Raw genomic sequence first — 16,819 nt, 5'->3', positions numbered from 1 at the left:
CGAGATTTATATTGAGACTTACGGATCTGCGGCTGGAGGTTGCAATTAAGGAAGGGATCCCCGGTGTATCCGGCCAGGCAAGTGCAACTTGGCAAGTGATTTATCACCGCGCAATCCGCGTTCTGGCCACAGGTGCCGGGACAGGGGTTCTGGCACTTCGATCTTATGCAGGCCAGGTTTGAGGGGCAGTCGGAATTTACCGTGCACTCCGGTCGACATCCTTCGTACGGGTTTCCTAAGTAATCCTGGACACAGGAACAGGAACCTGCTCCGTTTTGTTCTTTACATATCGCGTTAGGGCCGCAAGGCGATGGTACGCACGGGGACAGCGGCGTGGGTTCGGTCTCGGCTAAAAAAGGGTTCACAGGGTGAAAGGTTAGCTTTACCACCACACCAAGACCCTTCATTCCCCACAGGGTTAATGCAATAACTACTAAAATATCCAGGTTCGATGGATTATCAACCCTTTCCGGTCCTACGTCGCTTTTACTAGTAATATTGAGATCAGAAATTACATTTAATTATACAATTATGGTACAAATAGAATATTAGAATACAAACAGTTTCGGACCGCAAAGGGTTAAGGTTTAATCACCGCGAACAATATTACAGGATACTAAGTTTCTAGCAAATTGAGTCTGTACACCAAGGAGACTACTTTGTTCTCGTGTATAGTGAATAGTCCCTGAAGGTACATGTGTTTGGTTCTTACGTCGTTTGAGTGTACACTGCGTGAATGGATCGCCTGTGTAGCCACTGAGGCAACCGCACATCGGTGTGTGACTGACCACGCGACATTCAGCGTTGGAACCACACGAGCCGGGACAGGGGTCTCGACATTTTCTATTGATGCATGCTAAATGGCTGGAACATTCGCTGTTGCTCACGCACTCTGGCCTACAGTTTGGCGGGGAACCGATAAAATCGGGCAGACAGGCGCAAGATGGTTGATCGTTGATCGTTTGGTAAACGGAATTCGGACCGCATTGACAAGACGCGCATGTATCCTCCGTTGGAACACTCACAGCTACAAAGGATATGGAAAAGTCGATATTGAACGTGAATTGAAATTGTCAAGCGCAAAATTATCACAGAGTATAATAACAAGATTCTTACGAATGGGTTGGCATCTAGTGAACGGATCGCCTGTGAAACCCGAGGGACAGCTGCACACAGGGTTATGATTAACAACTTGACAGAGGGCCTTGAGGCCACAGGTGCCAGAACAAGGATCGATGCACTTTTGGTTGTTGCAGGCCTGACTCCTCGGACAATCTGAACTAACCACGCACTCTGGCCTGCAACTAGGCGGACTACCAAGATATCCTGGTACGCAGGAACATACACCTTGACCGTTTATAGCTCGGCACTGACTGTTGGGTCCGCAGGGAGACGGACTACAAGGATTCGCTTGAACTGGTTCTAAATCAATGGAAATATTTATCAGATCTTACAGACACAAGTTTGCAAAAGGATTCCTCTGGCTCTAAATTTCGCACCTTCGACTCTGTCGCAAGATATGAACGCGTTACCAGACATTCCGGCTGGACAACTGCACATAGGCACATGATTTAGGACATTGCATATAGCGTCTCTACCGCAAGTGCCCGAACAAGGATCCACGCACTTGTTGCGAACGCAAGCTCTGTTCTGAGCACAGTCGCTGTTCAGGACGCATTCAGGGCGACAGCTGGTGTAGGGATCGCCCTGATAATCTGGCAAACAAGTGCACGCTCCTGCGTTGCACTGAGCGTTTGGTCCGCAGGGCGACGGATTGCAAGGGTCGGTTTCGGGAGGCGGTACTGTAAAAATTTATACAGGTCGTTAGGATCCAAAACAGAACAGTTTCTCTGTCAAGACTATAGGGTATGGACCATGTTCTTTTGGAGAAATTGTTCCAACGTTTGCAAGGATTGCAGCCAGATTCATCAGGGTTCAAAAGAGACACTGATACTAGCTGCAATGCTTGTGGTCCACGCCTTAAACACTAAAAACTATACTTTGGACTTGTTTGAGAAGAGAATGGGGGCTCTTACACTGCGGTGGTGTCGGGTAACAGTTGCTGAATGGGTCCCCAGTGTATCCCTCGACGCACGTGCACATGGGCACATGATTGAACACGTTGCACTGGGTCCCTACACCGCAAGATCCTAGACAGGGATCCGCACACTTCTGTCTGATGCAAGCTCTGTTACTGGGACAGTCGGAATTGATGGTGCATTCCGGTCTACAGTTGGGAGGACTTCCGCTATACTCGGGCAAACACTGGCAGGATGGACCTCCGTTTACCACACGGCATTCGGAGTACGAACCGCACGGGGAAGGAAAACAAGGTTGCGACGTTTCTACTGTCGAAGGAGGCAGGGATGCTGAAAAGGCAAGTAACAAGTTGAGGAACGTTTCCGACAACTTTTAATTACAGGGCTTTCCAATAGGAACCATAGAGCTTCCATAAACTATTAATAATCACAAAATAAACATCATTCATTTCATTTCATATCAAAGTTGTATCCCTTTTATTGGAAAACCCTATGCTTCTAATTGCTTCGAACGGCTTTGAAAGGTGTCTTACGTGGAACTGGGAAGCATCTAGTGAATGGATCTCCGGTATACGAGTTTCTGCAAGCACAGATTGGACTGTGGTTCCTGACCACGCACGTGGCGAACGTGCCACACGAGCTGGGACATGGATCCACGCATTTCCGGTTAACGCAAGCTCGGTTGTCAGGGCACTCAGAGTTCAGGACACACTCGGGACGACACATAGGTGGCGAACCTGTGTACTCTGCGAGACAGGAACACACTCCCTGTTCGTTCATCACGCGACATTGACTGTTTGGTCCGCAGGGCGATGGGTTGCACGGGTCCTTGTATTGCGTTTGGTCCTCTACGGGATTTTAGATTGCTTTCAGTATCTTCTCCGACACGAATACAATTAGAAATATGGGTTGATCAAATACAATACCTATGTCACGAATTAAGGTACAGTATTGGAAGGGATTTCCACTGTACCCAGAGATGCAAGTGCACGCGGGACGATGATTGATGACCTGGCACTCGGTGTTAGTGCCGCAAGTGCCCGGGCAAGGGTCCTGGCACTTGGAGCGAATACAGCTCAAGGTCGAGGGACAGTCCGTGTCGATCACGCACTCTGGTCGACAACCTTCGTAAGGGTTTCCGATGTAATCGGGCAGACAGGAGCAGGAACCGACGCCGTTTTGTTCTTTGCATATCGCGTTGAAACCGCAGGGCGACGGTTTGCACGGGGAAAGATAAACTGGGACGGCTAAAAGAGCGAAGATCGATGAGTCAAAATTGAATACATGTTCGAATTGGACGTTAAATTAAAATATTCCTCGATTCGTACGTGGTTTAGGGGTGCACTGAGTGAAAGGATCGCCAGTGTAGTCCCCGGGACACACGCACATCGGTGTGTGGCTAACAACGCGACACTCTGCGTTCGCGCCGCAGGAGCCGGGGCAAGGATCCCTGCATTTCCGGTTCGCGCAGGCGAATTGACTCGGACACTCGCTGTTGCTGATACACTCGGGCTTGCAATTCGGAGGGACGCCCATGAATTCCGGCAAACACGAGCACGAGGGTGCATCATTAACGACTCGACATTGAGCGTTGGGTCCACACGGAGAAGGTTCGCAGGGGTTCTCTATCGGGCGGCCAATCGCTAAAAAGACAGGATCGGTTATCAACAGGATCGGGTCCTCCGTTCAATTCTATTAAGAAATCTCCAAACGTTGGGTCTTACGTTCCAGCGTGCACTGGACGAAAGGATCGCCAGAGAGTCCTGGCGGGCAGCTGCATATGGGATTGTGATTGACGACGTTGCAGACGGCTCTGAAGCCACAGGTACCGGGACAAGGGTTTATGCACCTCTGATTGCTACACGCTTCCGTTAGGGGACAGTCGGAACTGACTGTGCACTCTGGTCTGCAAGCAGGTGGCACACCAAGGAATCCTGCCACGCAGGAACACACTGGCTGCTCGTTGATCTCTCGACACGCACTGTTGGGTCCGCAGGGCGAGGGCGAGCAAGGGTTCCTCTGCACGGGATCTGTGATTGTTGCAACGGGAATTTAGAACAACGAACCCTCTGTTCTTTGAATGACTTTTAGAAAAATAAAATATGCGATAGAGGGTTTAAAGAAGGAACAGGTACCTCGAAGGACGGTGCATTGAACGAAAGCGTTACCCTCCATTCCGGTAGGGCAGCTGCACATGGGCACGTGGTTGTACACGAGACACACGGCGTTTAGGCCGCACGTGCCTGGGCAAGGATCAGCGCACCTGTTCCTCACGCAGGCACGATTCTGAGGACAATCCGTGTTCAACACGCACTCGGGGCGACAGCCCACGTAGGGGTCGCCCTGAAACTCCGCCAAACAGGTGCACAAACCATTGTCGCAGCGTGCGTTCGAGCCACAGGGCGACGACGCGCAAGGATCAGTGACAACTGGTTCAGCTGCGAAAGAAACGAACGATCTAGTTTCTTGCCAATTTGTCAGCCAAAAATTGAAGTAATAACTGGGTCGTTTCGAGCTATACAAAATGGATCAGCTAAATATATTTATAGCCCAATGAGAGTTGGACTATTTTAAAGGACATGAAAACAATCTTTAAATTTGCGGAAGTTATTTAAGTGATCCACCCTGTTTACAAAGACTATGGTGTCGAATATTTCCTGTAGGGGAACTTGAAGGCTTCTTACGTGGCTCGGTCGGTGCTAGGTAGCAGTTGCTGAAGGGATCCCCGGTGTATTCCTCGGGACACGTGCACACGGGCACGTGGTTGTACACCGAGCACAAGGACGTGACGCCGCAGGAGCCTAAGCAAGGATTCCTGCACTTCTCGCTGCTGCATGCGAGACTCATGGGACAGTCGGAGTTTACACGACACTCTGGTCGGCAATTTGGCGGGGATCCAACGTATCTGGGCAAGCAGGAACAGGATGGGGTACCACCGACACTCCTGCACTCCGCGTACATGCCACAGGGCGACGGCAAGCAGGGATCTATCGGGGCTAGAGGGTTGTCGTTCGGGGCTGGTTCTGTAATTCGTTTGCAAGATTATTTCTTTTCCAGAATCGAGGAATTCTGAAGGTATTCTGAAGATGATGAATATACTAATTATGAGTAATACATAGAGCGTCAAACAATTTTTAAGAAAAATCGACAAGATAGGTACCTAAATTTTTCGACAAAATTAAAAATTTTCAAATCGTTCTAAAAAAATTATTTTTAGTTGCAGGGGTCAATTACAATCATTTTTGGTCAATAGACATACACTCGAAATCCTACCCACTTTCGAGAAAAAAATTTAAGCAGGTGTAAAATTATTCGGCGAAAAAAAAAAATTTCAAATCGTTCTAAAAAAATTATTTTCAGTTGCAAGGGTCGATTATAATCATTTTTGGTCATTACACATACCCCCGAAATCCTACGCATTTTCGAGAAAAAAATTCATCACCGAAAATACAATGTCTGACCATACCATTGAGATCTTTCCCTGAAATTTCATGCGTATGTTTAAAACGTCATAACTCATGAACGGATTGGACGATTTTAATTTTCCAAAAAGCAAACAACGCGTATTTTAGTGAAGAATATTTAGAAATTCGAAGAATTGTCGAAAAGTTGTTCCTTAACCCCGTAAAGTGAGCGAAACACCATAAGAATGGTCATTGCGAATAATTGATTGTGAGACGACGTGGACCGATCGTGGGCCGGTGAAGAAATATCTAGAGACGTATCCTTACGTGGAGCGGGGAAGCATTTCGTGAATGGGTCGCCGGTGTATCCAAGGTTGCAGATGCAAATGGGACTGTGGTTGATCACTTTGCACTGCGTGTTGATACCGCAGGAGTTCGTGCAAGGGGGCGTGCATCTTTGATTGATGCACGCGAGGTCCAACGGGCATTCGCTGTTCATCACACATTCGGGTCGACAGTTCGGTGGATTTCCAACGAAATTTGCGAAGCAGGTACAGACAGCGTGATCGTTCACGTTTCGACATTTACTGTTGGGTCCGCAGGGGGACGGACTACACGGGTCAGACTCAACGGGGGTAGCTGTATGGGGAGAATTTCGTATTAGAAATCTAAACCAGTAACAGTTTCAGACAGTCGTTTTCGGAACCTTCGCAACCACTGGTCCTAACGGATAGTATTTCATAGGAAATGTAAGCTTACGCTCGAACATGACGGGGGAGCAATAGGTGAAGGGGTTGCCCGTGTAGCCAGTGTTACACGAACAGACTGGAACGTGATTGATCGTTTCGCATCGGGCTTGCAATCCGCAGGTTCCTGGGCACGGGTCTCTGCACTTTAGGCCCGTGCAGGCCATCGTCTTGGCGCAATCGGAATTTTGGGTGCATTCGGGTCTGCATCCTTCGTAGGGGTCGCCTAGGTAGTCCGGAGGACAGGAACAGGAACCAACGCCGTTGTTTTCGCGACAGATCGCGTTGGTACCGCACGGGGATGGCTCGCATGGTTTCCTAAGGTCTAAGGGTACATCTGATGGAAAGAGAAACACGGTCACTTAAACATAATCGATCATGCAGCGGTGGTCGGTTGGAAAAGCTTGTGCAGCGTATGTCTCTTTGCGCTACGTCGTCGGGATCAGCCTCGTGCGATGTTGCGACGAATGATTTAAGCGGAAGCTGATCTTTCAGCCAATTTGGATCCATTCGATCGTGGTCACGCTGGCAGGGTTTTGATTGTTAGGGTATCATGGGGTGGATTTTTGGGTCGTGTCACGTTAAGGGTGAGTATCATTAGGGGACGTTATGGTCGGAGAGTACCTTTCAATGCGTAAGCGTGTTTTTAGGGCCAGGGCAAGGTACTTGTAAGCATGTCTAAATCTATACACAACGGAGGGTGTAATAAGCCGGCACAACGTATTTAGGGGTTAATGCATCCGTGTCCAGTTTTTCTATGAGGGTGTTTCTCGCAGGGACGTAGGACGTTGTAAATCTAGGGTGCTCCTCTAAACATGATTCTCGAAGCGATATGCTTGGTTGGGAATGATCAATGCGTGCATTATTCGTCTTACGAGGGTTATCGCATATCTGTCAGGGGGTGAGTGCAATTAAGAGCCTATATACTCCATAGGCCCCGCCACCATTTCATTTCACAATACGGTTATTTCATTCATGGGTAGTACGCATGGGGGGGGGGGGAGGGGTAAATAAAGGCGTGCTCCTCTCGATGAACTCGTTAATCGCAGGGGTTGGGGGGTGGATGATTCGTTATTATAGATTTTCATTCGTACATGAGTGCGGTTTCTAATTCCTAAGGCCCCGGCCACCACGATGACGCTTTGTCATCGGTTTCTATTGGGCCTCTCTTAATGTTACCTCTCGTTCCTTCGTCGACGAGAGTATGGCTTTGGGTTAGGGTGGAGTCGATGATTCGCGTTATGAAACGAACAAGCACTTACCTGCGTCGCCCGCATGCAAACGGCGAATTTTGCAACGAGAGAAAGTAATACGACAGCAAGTTTCTTGCGGCGAGTACTCACCCTTGGCGACCGGCTCGCAAACGCTGAACGGATTTCCGGTGTAACCTTCGGCGCACGCGCACACCGCGTTGTGATTAACTACCGAGCAACGAGCGTTCGAACCGCACAGACCGACACACGGATCGCGACACTTTTGTTGCATACACGCTAAATGCGGCGGACACTCCGGGTTTATCGTACACTCGGGTCTGCAATTCGGTGGCACACCGATGTAATTTTGTATACACGAACAGGCTGGACTGTCGCCCCTCACTTGGCACTCCGCGTTCGGCCCGCAGGGGGATGGTTGGCAAGGATTCGTCGGCTTCGGTGGCTCCCCTGCGAGAAGGATATTAAATTTCATCAGTTTACAGAATGATTTATAGACTTCTTATATTTTAGTGGTATAATACGTGTTGTTCCACTCACTAGGCATAGGGTAACACCTGGTGAACGGGTCACCGGTGTGTCCTTCGTAGCAGATGCATATTGGATTGTGATTGACCACTTGACACTTGGAGTTCTGACCACAAGTGCCCGGACACGGGTCCTGACACTTGTTGCCGAGACACGCTTGTGTCAATGGACAATCTGCGCTGACCACACATTCTGGTCTGCAGGCTGGTGGACTGCCTATTAGTCCAGGTTGACATGAGCAGACCGCGTGATCGTTCACTACTTTGCAAACACTGTTCGCTCCGCAAGGAGATGGAGTGCATGGCTGTTTCCTGGGTTCTGGAAACGTTACATATATATTTATAATTCAATGCTCTATTAAATCATTAGTTAGCCTATAAAAGATAGACTTACCGTCTATCAGATGTGGCCGACATAGGGTGAAAGGATCCCCGGTATTTCCGGGAGGGCAGCTGCACATTGGGATATGATTAACAACATCGCAGCGTGCATTGGTTCCACAGGTGCCAACGCAAGGATCTAGGCAGTAATGATTCACGCATGCTTTTGCTCTGGAGCAGTCCGAGTTCATGGTACACTCCGGACGACAGTACGAGAAAGGATCACCGAAGTAGTTCGGAAGACACCTGCAGTTACCCTCGTCGCATTCTGCGTTAGGTCCGCAAGGAGATGGGTTGCACAGATCTTCGGGTACTCTCGGTTGTTCTAGAAAGTAAAGGATGTACATCATGAACCTTATTTGTATAACAAGTGATGTAGGTTGAATGACAAAAGTGAGTTAGATAGGTACCCATTATCTGTGTACACAGCGTGAAAGGATCACCGGTGTATCCCGTTTGACAGAGGCAAACAGGAATATGGTTCTGTACACGACAGTCCGCGCTCTGACCGCATGATCCGGCGCAAGGATCTCGACATTTCTCAGAGATGCACGCTTGATTCGATGCACAATCGGTGTTGACGACACACTCGGGTCTACAGTTGGGCGGTAGACCTATGTAGTTCTTCAAACAAGAGCAAGCTGCTTGGTCGCCAATTGCCCTGCATTCTGCGTAAAGACCGCATGGACTCGGTGTGCAGGGGTCGCCGATCGGTGGGACTGGCGCAACTAAAAGACAAAATGTTATGTAAAAGCTAGTTCGCTTGCTCAATCTGTGACTCTGCTTCCTCGAGTTATTAAAGTCACCCACCTGTTTGCGGGTAACACCTGGAGAAAGGATCTCCCGTGGTGCCCTGCGAGCAGCTACACAGTGGATTGTGGTTGATCACGCGACAATTGGCACTCACTCCGCATGTTCCAGGGCACGGATCCGTGCACTTGTATTTGTAACACGCTCTGTTTTGAGGACACTCGGAGTTCACGACGCACTCGGGCCTGCAGTTTGGCGGTGAACCGATGTAGGACTCCTGGCAGGTGCAGACGGCCTGTTCGTTGACAGCTCTGCATAAACTGTTGGGCCCGCAAGGCGATGGATTGCATGGATCCGTCACGGTTGGTTCCGTATCCGTGATCAGTGGCGGTGTGCAGATCGTGAAAGGATCCCCCATGTAGCCAGGTTCGCAGGTGCAGGTTGGAATGTGGTTGATGACGGAACACTGAGCCTGAATGCCGCATATGCCCGGGCAAGGATCCTCGCATTTGTAGCGGACGCAGGCTTTGTTCGTTGGACAGTCGGAGCTGAGAATGCACTCTGGTTGACACCCTTCGTAAGGGTTGCCATGATAGTCGTCGATGCAGATGCACGCGCCCACGTTGTCCCGTTGTTGGCAGATTGCGTTTGGACCACAGGGCGAGGGCTCACAGGGATTAATAGCTTCCTCTGTAATGCAGAGTATGAAGATCCAGAAATTTTTTTATCTATCAGGTTGTAAACTAAATTTCAAAAAATCACATTACCTTCTAATTCGATGCACTGAACGAATGGATTTCCGGTGTAACCGGTCGTGCACGAGCACACGACAGCATGATTAACGACGATGCACTTGGCGTTTTCCGCGCAGGATCCCGGACAGGGATCCGTGCACTTCGAGTTTATGCACGCCTTGTCGGACGGGCAATCAGGATTGATCAGACACTCTGGGCGACAAGATGGTGGGGTGCCTATGTACGAGGGAAGGCAAGAACACGATGGATAACCGTTTGCATCCTGACACTGAGCGTTTGGTCCGCAGGGTGACGGGCTGCAAGGATCTCCCGTGTCTTTGCCGTCCGGCACATCTGTAAAAAGTAACCATTACAATATTCCATTAGACTACAGCGTTGATATATTTAATTTAATAATAAATTCCCTTACCTGGAACGTCGTAACAGCTCTTGAAAGGATCTCCAGTCTGACCAGGCAGACAACTGCAGATTGGCGAATGATTGATGACTTCGCATCTCGCGTTCAAGCCGCAAGATCCCAAGCAAGGATCTGTACACTTCTTGTTCACACAGGCGCGCGTTGGCGGGCACTCCGAGCTCACAACACACTCTGGCCTACACGAGGGTGGAGAACCAAGGTATCCTTGAAGGCAAGAGCACACGGCATGATCTTCCACGTTGCGACACTGACTGTTCGGCCCGCAGGGTGACACGGGTGTGCACGGATCCTTAGATGTATGGGGAACTTGTGGCTGGATACGACAGCTGACGAACGGATCTCCAACGTATCCAGGTGGACAAGAGCAGCTAGGTATGTGATTGACGACGTCGCAGACAGCGTTTTGACCACATGTTCCAGGACAAGGATCCTTGCATTTGTTTCTCAGACAGGTTTTGTCGCGTGGACACTCTAAGTTCAAAACGCATTCTGGACGACACGCTTCGTACGGATTGCCTATGTACTCTGAAAGACATTCGCAGTCGCCGTTCCTGCATATAGCGTTCGGTCCGCAGGGCGATGGACTGCACGGATCACTTACTGGCGGCAACGTAGCTAGAAAAGGATTAAAAACCACATATCGACCTGTTTAACAATTCGAAAGACGCGAGCCCATACAAATCTACATTTTCTTACTTGGAGGAATTACTATGCACTGCGTGAAAGGATCTCCAGTGAAGCTCTCCATGCACGTGCAAACTGGTATGTGATTCAGAACGTGGCACTGAGCGTTCACGCCACAGGAGCCCGGGCAGGGATCCTGACACTTCTGATTGACGCATGCCAGATGACTCTTGCACTCGGAGCTTAAAATGCACTCTGGTCTGCACTCTGGTGGAACGCCGGTGTAATTAGGCAGACAGGAACATGCAGGATTTCCGGATATGATTTGGCACAAGGAGTTCGGACCACAAGGCGATGGTGTACAAGATGGTGGCCGTTCTGTGCTGGAGGTGACGTCGTAAACTGCAAGGCAGAACAAGTGTGATTGAATGCTTGAACTTGGTTTAAAAAATATCAAGGTAATTTAAGTAGCAGTCTTACTGATAGGCGAACACTGAGTGAAAGGATCGCCGGTGAAGCCCACAGGACACGTGCAAATCGGATTATGGTTCTTGGTGGTGCACTGTGCTCTCAATCCGCAGGTGTTCGGGCAAGGATCTGCACATTTCTTGTTCAGGCAGGTAAGATGAGGCGGACACTCGGCGTTCACCACGCATTCGGGTCTGCAGTTTGGTGGGATTCCTCTGTACTCGGGAAGACACGTGCACACTGCCTGGCTGTTTACTTCGCGGCACTTGCTGTTAGGTCCGCAAGGCGATGGCGAGCATGGATCCGATGGAGGTACTCCTGAAGGTACATTTAGGAATACAAACATACATATAACTGAAGTTAGAATCGTCTAGCATGAATACTGAAAATGCAGAATGAGACGTACTGGTCATTTCTTTGATTTCGCAAGCAAAGTACGGGTCTCCGGTGTATCCAGGAGGACACGTGCACATAGGAACGTGTTGTTGGACGTTGCAAATTGACAACATGCCGCAAGTACTCGGACAAGGATCGGAGCACTTGAATCCGACGCAAGCCAATTGCGGAGCACAGTCGTTGTTCGATTCGCATTCTCTGTGGCATCCCTTCTCGTTATCGTAGGGGTCTCCGATAAGGTCTGGGGGACAAGCACACGCTCCTGCGCCATTCCTCTCGCGACACTGCGCGTTTGGACCGCAAGGATTCGGCAAACAAGGATTGGCCACGCTTATATCCGTTGCTAAACAAAAAGAAACCAAACGGGATTTGAGAAAAAGAGTCCAGAAGCACGATTTAAAATAAAAACTTACTTGGAGGAGGCGCCAGGACGCAGCGGACAGCAGCGTCGCCCTCGTAGCCCTCGGGGCAGGTACAAATTGGTACGTGATTTTGAACCGTACACCTCGCCAGTTCGCCGCAAGCACCCGGACAAGGATTCTTGCATCGTTGATCCACACAGGCCGCCGAATGGAAACAGTCAGAGTTATCAGTACATTCGGGTCTACAGTTCGGTGGACGTCCAATGTAGTTCAATAGACACGAGCAAGCAGGCTGAGAACCGATCACCTTGCACTGGGAATTCGGTCCGCAAGGATTCGGAGAGCACGGATTACCAGCGCCCTTCGAAGGAGTTTCGGAAACGTTGAATCTCGCGCAATACTCGAGCGGATTACCCGTGTAGCCCGCGGCACAAGTGCAAATGGGATTGTGGTTCACGGTCAGACACTTGGTGTTCACTCCGCAAGAGCCTGGGCAAGGATCCGCGCACTTGTTCTCGATGCACGCTTTGTTCTGAGGACATTCCGAGCTGACGATGCATTCAGGACGACAGGTAGGCGGTATCCCGACGAATCCTGGCTGGCATAAGCATACTGCGTGCTCGTTGTGCACGCGACAGTTGCTGTTGGGTCCGCAGGGTGAAGGTTCACAAGGATTCTCTGGTATCGGTTCGGGTGTTACCACTATCGTCGTGCAGGAATTGAACGGATCTCCGGTGTAACCGGGTAGACAGGAGCAAGATGGCGTGTGGTTAACCACTCGACAAGTAGCTCCCTGTCCACAAGTTCCGGGGCAAGGGTTGACGCATTTGTTGTTAAGACAAGCCTTATCCCGTTCGCAATCGGCATTTGTAACACATTCGGGTCTGCAACCTGTGTAAGGATCGCCCACGTATTCTGGCAGGCACGTGCAGGATCCCACGCCATTTCTTTCGTTGCAGATTGCATTTGCACCGCAGGGTGATGGGTTGCACGGTGTGCGAGGTTGTTCGGTTGTGGTAGGTTCTAAGGAAGAAAATAAATGGTCTTACAGATAGTCTGGAAATAATGAATAGGAAACCTGTAGAAGGAATTTTGATAAAATATGATTGTACGTACCTTCCATTATATGCACGCACTCGGTGAATGGATCTCCGGTGTACCCAGCGTTGCAGATGCAAACGGGATTGTGTTTCACAACGTTGCAGAAGGTGTTCACGCCGCAGGATCCTGGACAAGGATCCACGCATTGTTCGTTCTGGCAGGCGAGGTTCCCAGGACAACCTTCGTTGATGACACACTCCGGACGACAATTTGGAGCCCTGCCCACGTAGTTCGGTAGACAAGAACAGGCTGGGAAGCCGTCTATCACGCGACACTGTGAATTAGGCCCGCACGGTGATGGGATGCACGGGTTGCTGCTTGGTTCTCCACCAGGCTGCTTGCCTTCCGGTTCTTTCACACATCCGAAGAATGGATCACCGGTGTATCCGGACGTGCAACTGCAGACTGGATTATGGTTGATGACCTGACAATCAGCATTCTGTCCACACGTGCCCACACACGGGTCCCTGCACTTCTGAGTGATGCATGCCGTGTTCTGGGCGCAGTCGGTGCTAACCACACACTCCGGTCGACACTGTGGTGGGCTGCCAACATAGTCTGGCTGACAAGAACAGACTGCATGGTTGTCGATCACGCGACAGTTGCTGTACGGACCGCAGGGAGAAGGTTGGCATGGGTCACCCGGTAGCGGGGTTACAGGTGATATATGGCAAGATTGGAGAGGATCTCCGGTGTACCCAGAAAGACAACTGCACGAAGGCTGATGATTGATCACTTGACACTGTGCGTTTATTCCACAAGCACCCACGCACGGGTCCTTGCACTTGTTGTTTATGCAGGCCTTCGTATGAACGCAGTCGGAATTTTGAACGCACTCCGGTCTGCATCCTGCGTAAGGATCTCCGGTGTAATCGGGTAAGCAGCTGCACGAGCCAGCTCCGTTGCGTTCCTTGCAGACTGCGTTCGCGCCACACGGAGATGGATCGCACGGCAATGCCACCGGGAACGAAACTGTGCAACAAACAATAGCTATTTTATTCAAAAAAAAACGAGAAAACAGAGGACTTTGCTTGCTCAAGTGCAAGAGTAGAGTAACGATCTTACCTTTATTACACCCAGAGAAAGGATCCCCTTCGTAGTCCTGGTAACACTGGCACATAGGACGATGATTCTGTACGGTACAATTGGTATTAAATCCACAAGACCCGGCGCAAGGATCCACACATTTCTTCTGGACGCACGCTAGATAGTTTGGACAGTCTTGATGAATCAAGCACTCCGGTCTGCAATTTGGCGGGGCCCCAAACATTCCACTGATACATGTGCAGACAGGATGATCTTCCTGCACGCGACAGTCTGCGTTCGGGCCACAAGGGGCAGGTACGCAAGGGTTCTTCTGTCCTGGTAGCGGCACGACTAACGAAAAAGATATAGGTGAGTCCTCCAGCTTGTCCTAAAACTCATATTGCATAGGAATTGAAAAAACGGAGATACGTTACCTTCCTTGACGCATTGCGTAAACGGATCACCGGTGTATTCGGGAGGACAACTGCAAATGGGGTTGTGACTGATCACTTGGCATAGAGCGTTCTGACCGCACAAACTGGAACAAGGATCTCCACATTTTTGGCCGATACAGGCTAGGTGCACAGGACATTCCGAGCTGACCAGACACTCTGGACGACAAGATGGTGGTGTTCCATGGTATCCTGGACTGCAAGAACAAACTGCGCGGTCGTTCATCACGCGGCAGATACTGTGCGGTCCGCATGGCGATGGCATGCAAGGATTCTGAGGTGGAAGAGCTAAAAGAAGAGTCAATTGCAATATTAGTTTACGCGTGGATCAGGAGAATTTAATGGTAAGGAAGACTCACGAGATTTTTCGATTTTGCAGGAGCCGAACGGATCTCCGGTGTATCCGGGCAGACAAGAACAGACTGGAACGTGGTCGTCTACTTCGCATTTTGCGTTGGCGCCGCAAACACCAGGGCAGGGGTCTCTGCAGTGTTGATTGAAGCATGCCAGTTGACTGTCGCAGTCTTGATTCACGAAACACTCGGCCTCGCAGCCGTCGATGTACGGATTACCGATGTACGGCGGGACGCATTTGCACCTTGCAACCCCGTCTTCAGCGATACAAATGGCGTTCTTACCGCAGGGGATCAATAAGCAAGGGTCGTGCATGTCGGATGGCGGTACTAGAAGCGAATAACGAGAAGTCAGCTTTGTTTCATCAATTTTTGAAGGAGTATTTACAATGTTATTGCTTATCATTAACACACCTGCACAGCTCTGATAGGGATTTCCAACCGTATGTTCAGGACAGTAACAAGCCGGTACTCTGTCCGCGTCGCATTTTGCACCGAGTCCGCAAGGATTAGGATCGCACTGGTCAGACTTAGGCCCACATCCCCTGATGGTGTTGGGAGTCTCGATGTAGCCAGGCAAGCAGGTGCACTTCGAGAGACCGTTGGAGAGGACTGTGCACTGCGTGTTGGGTCCACACGGAGACGGCTCGCAGGGATTGTTCGGGAGCATGCAGGGGGCTTGAGGAGGATTTCCCTCGTACCCTGGCAGACAGAAGCACCTAACTTTCCCCGCGACCATGCGGCAACCGGAGTTAACTCCGCAGGGATTCCCTTGGCACATGTCACCGTCTGGAACTGAAGTGAATATTTCCCTAATTTACAGTCCAAAGAATGGAAAGACGCTACCATATTCTAGACACTTACTGCAATGTTCGAAAGGATTCCCAGTGAGACCTTTAGGACAGAAGCAGATCGGATTGCCATTATCGTTCTCGCACATCGCGTCCAATCCACAAGGATTTGGAACACACGGATCCGAGGACAGTTTCGTGCAGCCGATGAGAGGATTGCCTTCGTATCCTGGCAAGCACTTGCACTGTGCTTGGTGATTCAAGGGCAAGCAGTTTGCGTTGGAACCACAGTCCGTCTCCAGACAAGGATCTATGCACAGTCTGTTCAGACGGTCACAGTATTTGCTCGGTGGGCAGTCCTCGTTGTACTGGCAAATGTTTTTGCCCTCGTCCTCTGAAAGATAAGTTAAAAAATTGCTTTTCAGTATCAACTGGGTACTCAAGACTACTGAACTGACGAAGGTTCTGTTAAAAGGAACAATTACCCAGAGCACAGTAGATGAAACCGTTTCCGTGGTAGCCGTCGTCGCAGCTACAGTCCGCTCGGTGATTGGTGTTAACGCAAACCGCGTTTCTCGCGCACGGATTCCGCACGAGGCACGGTTCCTGACAAGTTCCCGCGATGCACGCAGTGGTCAGCGGACAATCTTTGTCGCTAGTGCAACCCGCTAGAGAAAGATGGAGAAAGCCCGTATAGCCCCGAGATAGTGTGCAACGGTACAAAACAAGAAAGAGTCACGTTTTGCGTGGACTTGCGTGCGGAGACGCCTCTCAGGCAGATCAGCATGTATAAAACACAACGTCGGTGCACGACGGATCAAAATTATATAATCGAGCGATCGAACGATACATCTATTTAGAATATCTTTCTATAGATTTGAAAACCGAAGGCATGTATGAACAGCTTTTAAGATCTGAGACGCGAAGATGTAAAACGCGAGAGAAGTTTGGGGTGCAACGAATTTGAAACGAAATTGCACGTCGTAACTTATGTACAATAGATACATATTTACAG

General features: G+C 49.9%; 1 protein-coding gene across 1 annotated transcript in view; it reads right to left on the bottom strand.

Annotated features, from left to right (window-relative positions):
• The window catches only part of Dpy (fibrillin-like protein dumpy), a 106,211-nt gene that overhangs the window by 41,330 nt on the left and 48,062 nt on the right, over positions 1 to 16,819 (bottom strand). Inside the window, 31 exon segments of the mRNA XM_076771092.1 lie at positions 23 to 349; positions 713 to 1,027; positions 1,117 to 1,422; positions 1,500 to 1,802; positions 2,037 to 2,369; positions 2,573 to 2,887; positions 2,966 to 3,286; positions 3,368 to 3,682; positions 3,764 to 4,069; positions 4,175 to 4,477; positions 4,724 to 5,062; positions 5,771 to 6,082; positions 6,203 to 6,526; positions 7,533 to 7,850; positions 7,941 to 8,246; positions 8,322 to 8,633; positions 8,719 to 9,036; positions 9,119 to 9,748; positions 9,826 to 10,146; positions 10,223 to 10,846; positions 10,928 to 11,257; positions 11,336 to 11,641; positions 11,730 to 12,062; positions 12,133 to 13,104; positions 13,198 to 14,154; positions 14,248 to 14,559; positions 14,643 to 14,948; positions 15,020 to 15,343; positions 15,428 to 15,808; positions 15,878 to 16,198; positions 16,290 to 16,472. Coding sequence (XP_076627207.1) covers positions 23 to 349; positions 713 to 1,027; positions 1,117 to 1,422; positions 1,500 to 1,802; positions 2,037 to 2,369; positions 2,573 to 2,887; positions 2,966 to 3,286; positions 3,368 to 3,682; positions 3,764 to 4,069; positions 4,175 to 4,477; positions 4,724 to 5,062; positions 5,771 to 6,082; positions 6,203 to 6,526; positions 7,533 to 7,850; positions 7,941 to 8,246; positions 8,322 to 8,633; positions 8,719 to 9,036; positions 9,119 to 9,748; positions 9,826 to 10,146; positions 10,223 to 10,846; positions 10,928 to 11,257; positions 11,336 to 11,641; positions 11,730 to 12,062; positions 12,133 to 13,104; positions 13,198 to 14,154; positions 14,248 to 14,559; positions 14,643 to 14,948; positions 15,020 to 15,343; positions 15,428 to 15,808; positions 15,878 to 16,198; positions 16,290 to 16,472 — 11,673 coding nt within the window.

The sequence above is a fragment of the Colletes latitarsis genome, chromosome 8 (genome assembly GCF_051014445.1).
Source record: "Colletes latitarsis isolate SP2378_abdomen chromosome 8, iyColLati1, whole genome shotgun sequence".
Classification (NCBI taxonomy): Eukaryota; Metazoa; Arthropoda; class Insecta; order Hymenoptera; family Colletidae; genus Colletes; species Colletes latitarsis.
The sequence above is the reverse complement of the archived record's forward strand: the minus strand, read 5'-3'. Positions and strand labels throughout refer to the sequence as shown.